This window comes from Macrobrachium rosenbergii, chromosome 26 (genome assembly GCF_040412425.1).
Source record: "Macrobrachium rosenbergii isolate ZJJX-2024 chromosome 26, ASM4041242v1, whole genome shotgun sequence".
Classification (NCBI taxonomy): domain Eukaryota; kingdom Metazoa; phylum Arthropoda; class Malacostraca; order Decapoda; family Palaemonidae; genus Macrobrachium; species Macrobrachium rosenbergii.
The window spans coordinates 25,929,256-25,931,186 of NC_089766.1; the positions used below are offsets into that span (position 1 = coordinate 25,929,256).

At 49.7% G+C, this 1,931-nt stretch overlaps 1 protein-coding gene across 1 annotated transcript; it reads right to left on the reverse strand.

Moving 5' to 3' along the window:
- Nucleotides 1–948: 948 nt before the first annotated feature.
- LOC136852781 (uncharacterized) lies at nt 949–1,464 on the reverse strand. Its single transcript, XM_067127679.1, has one exon. The coding sequence runs from the start codon at nt 1,462–1,464 to the stop codon at nt 949–951; it is 516 nt and encodes a 171-aa protein (XP_066983780.1).
- Between the last annotated feature and the right edge of the window lie 467 nt (nt 1,465–1,931).

Here is a 1,931-nt window from a genome sequence, read left to right on the forward strand (position 1 = left end):
AAAAGTAATGTGAGACTAAAGCAGCCCCTGTATTATCGCACTTTTGGGAAATCAGGAGCAGTATGTGATAACCTACTGGATCCTGTACTAGTGGCCATATTGACAGCATTTGCCCCAGACATCGTTATCCTGTACATCAGAGGAGACGATATTGATGTAAATGATGATGATCCAAAATTGGTGAACAAGGTAAAAAATAAGATTTTGGGACTAGTAGAGAGATTGGTAGGTATCAATAACTGTAAGATTTTGGTGGTTAGTATAGAGATTCGTTACACTCCTAGAAACATCCCTAGGGATAGATATCGATCATGAAAAATCTACTTAACCAATTATTGAAAAGAAACTGAGAAATAACTTTTATTTTCAATCAGTTTGTAGAAAGAGACTTTGCCAGTGATAGAGTGCATTTTCAATATGATAGTTATAAGATGCTGGCGAGTCACTTATGTGAAGCAGCAGATGCTTACGCTTTCAGTCAGGATTGGTAAATACCAGGTTGTGCTCACGCCAACCCAGAAATTAGATTAAGTTAGGTTAGACGAATGATGGTTGACGCATTTCCACTTCGTAAATTGTTTATATTTTCCGTCTTCTTTGTAAATTGTAAGGTATTGGGGAGGAAATATTAATATAAAATTATTATTTTTTGAAGTTTATGGTAAGTTTTGAGATACTTTTAAGAGGTGCTAAAGAAACGAGCAGGATAACGTTACTGCTGATTTTTTGGTGACCCAGGTAGTTTATATAGCGGCAGACTGATGTCAATGAGAACAAGGGTGACCTGAGGTCAATAACAATTAAGAATAAATACAATGAACAAATACACTTTGAGTTACACAAATGGACAGTAACTGAGTTGAAACTGCCGCGGCTACATGAAGACAGTGGGGGAATGTGCTGTGAGTGGGGGCGGCTGGCAGCGGGTGTGGGCGGATGCTTCCAGGGCTAGCCGCGTGTCCGCTTTCTGCAGGGAGCCGGCTGCGGCGACGACTGTTCAGGTGGAGGGCACGGTGCGGTGACATCTGTGTCCTCCTCCAGGAGGGCAGGCTTGATGTGGTCTACCAACACCCAGTCGTTCTTTCCGTGAAGGGCGAGTAGGAACGCCTTGTTATTCCTTTCCAGCACGTGGAAGGGCCCCCTGTAGGGCCTGGTCAGTGGAGGGTGGACGGCGTCATCCCTGACGAAGACGTGGGTGGTGGAGGACAAGCCGAGCGGCGTGAAGGCGACTGACCTGTTGGTATATGTCCACTTACAGGGGCTGAATTTGCCGACTATGTCACTAAGCCTCTGGACAGATGGGTTGTGGCGGTCTTCTGTGACTAGTTCACCCGGGACTACGAGGGGCTCGCCGTAGATTTTCTCAGCTGCGGACGGGTCACCGTTGGCCATGGGGGCACTTCTCAGCCCGAGGAGGACCCACGGCAGCTTGTATTTCCAATCCTCAGCAGTGCAGCGGGCCATGAGGGACGCTTTCAAGGACCTGTGGAAATGCTCGACCAAGCCGTTGGCTGCGGGGTTGTAGGCGGTGGTGGTGTGATGAGCTGTCCCCAGCAGGCGTGCCAGGGCAGACCACAACTCGGACTGTTGTTATGTGGTCAGGGACGCCGAAACAGCTGATCCAGCTGGAGAGTAGGGCCTTGGTGCACGCACTGGCGGTGGCTTCTTGCATGGGCAAGCCACCTTGTTGAGCGGTCGACAACTGTCAGGAGATATGTGGCCCCGCCTGACGAGGGAAGAGCCCCGACGACGTCGATATGAATATGGCCGAACCGCCGCCCCCGGTTGTGGAAACTCGCCTATTCTGGACTCGGTGTGACGGCCAACTTTGCTGGTTTGGCACTGAAGGCACTGTCTCGCCCAGGTCCTCGCGTCCTTCCCCATTCCGTGCCAGACAAACTTCTCTGTCAGCAGCTTGGCCGAAGTCCTGC

What these genes read in the sequence shown, in the direction of transcription:
- LOC136852781 (XM_067127679.1), bottom strand. Translation starts at nt 1,464, where the DNA reads ATGGCCCGCTGCACTGCTGAGGATTGGAAATACAAGCTGCCGTGGGTC.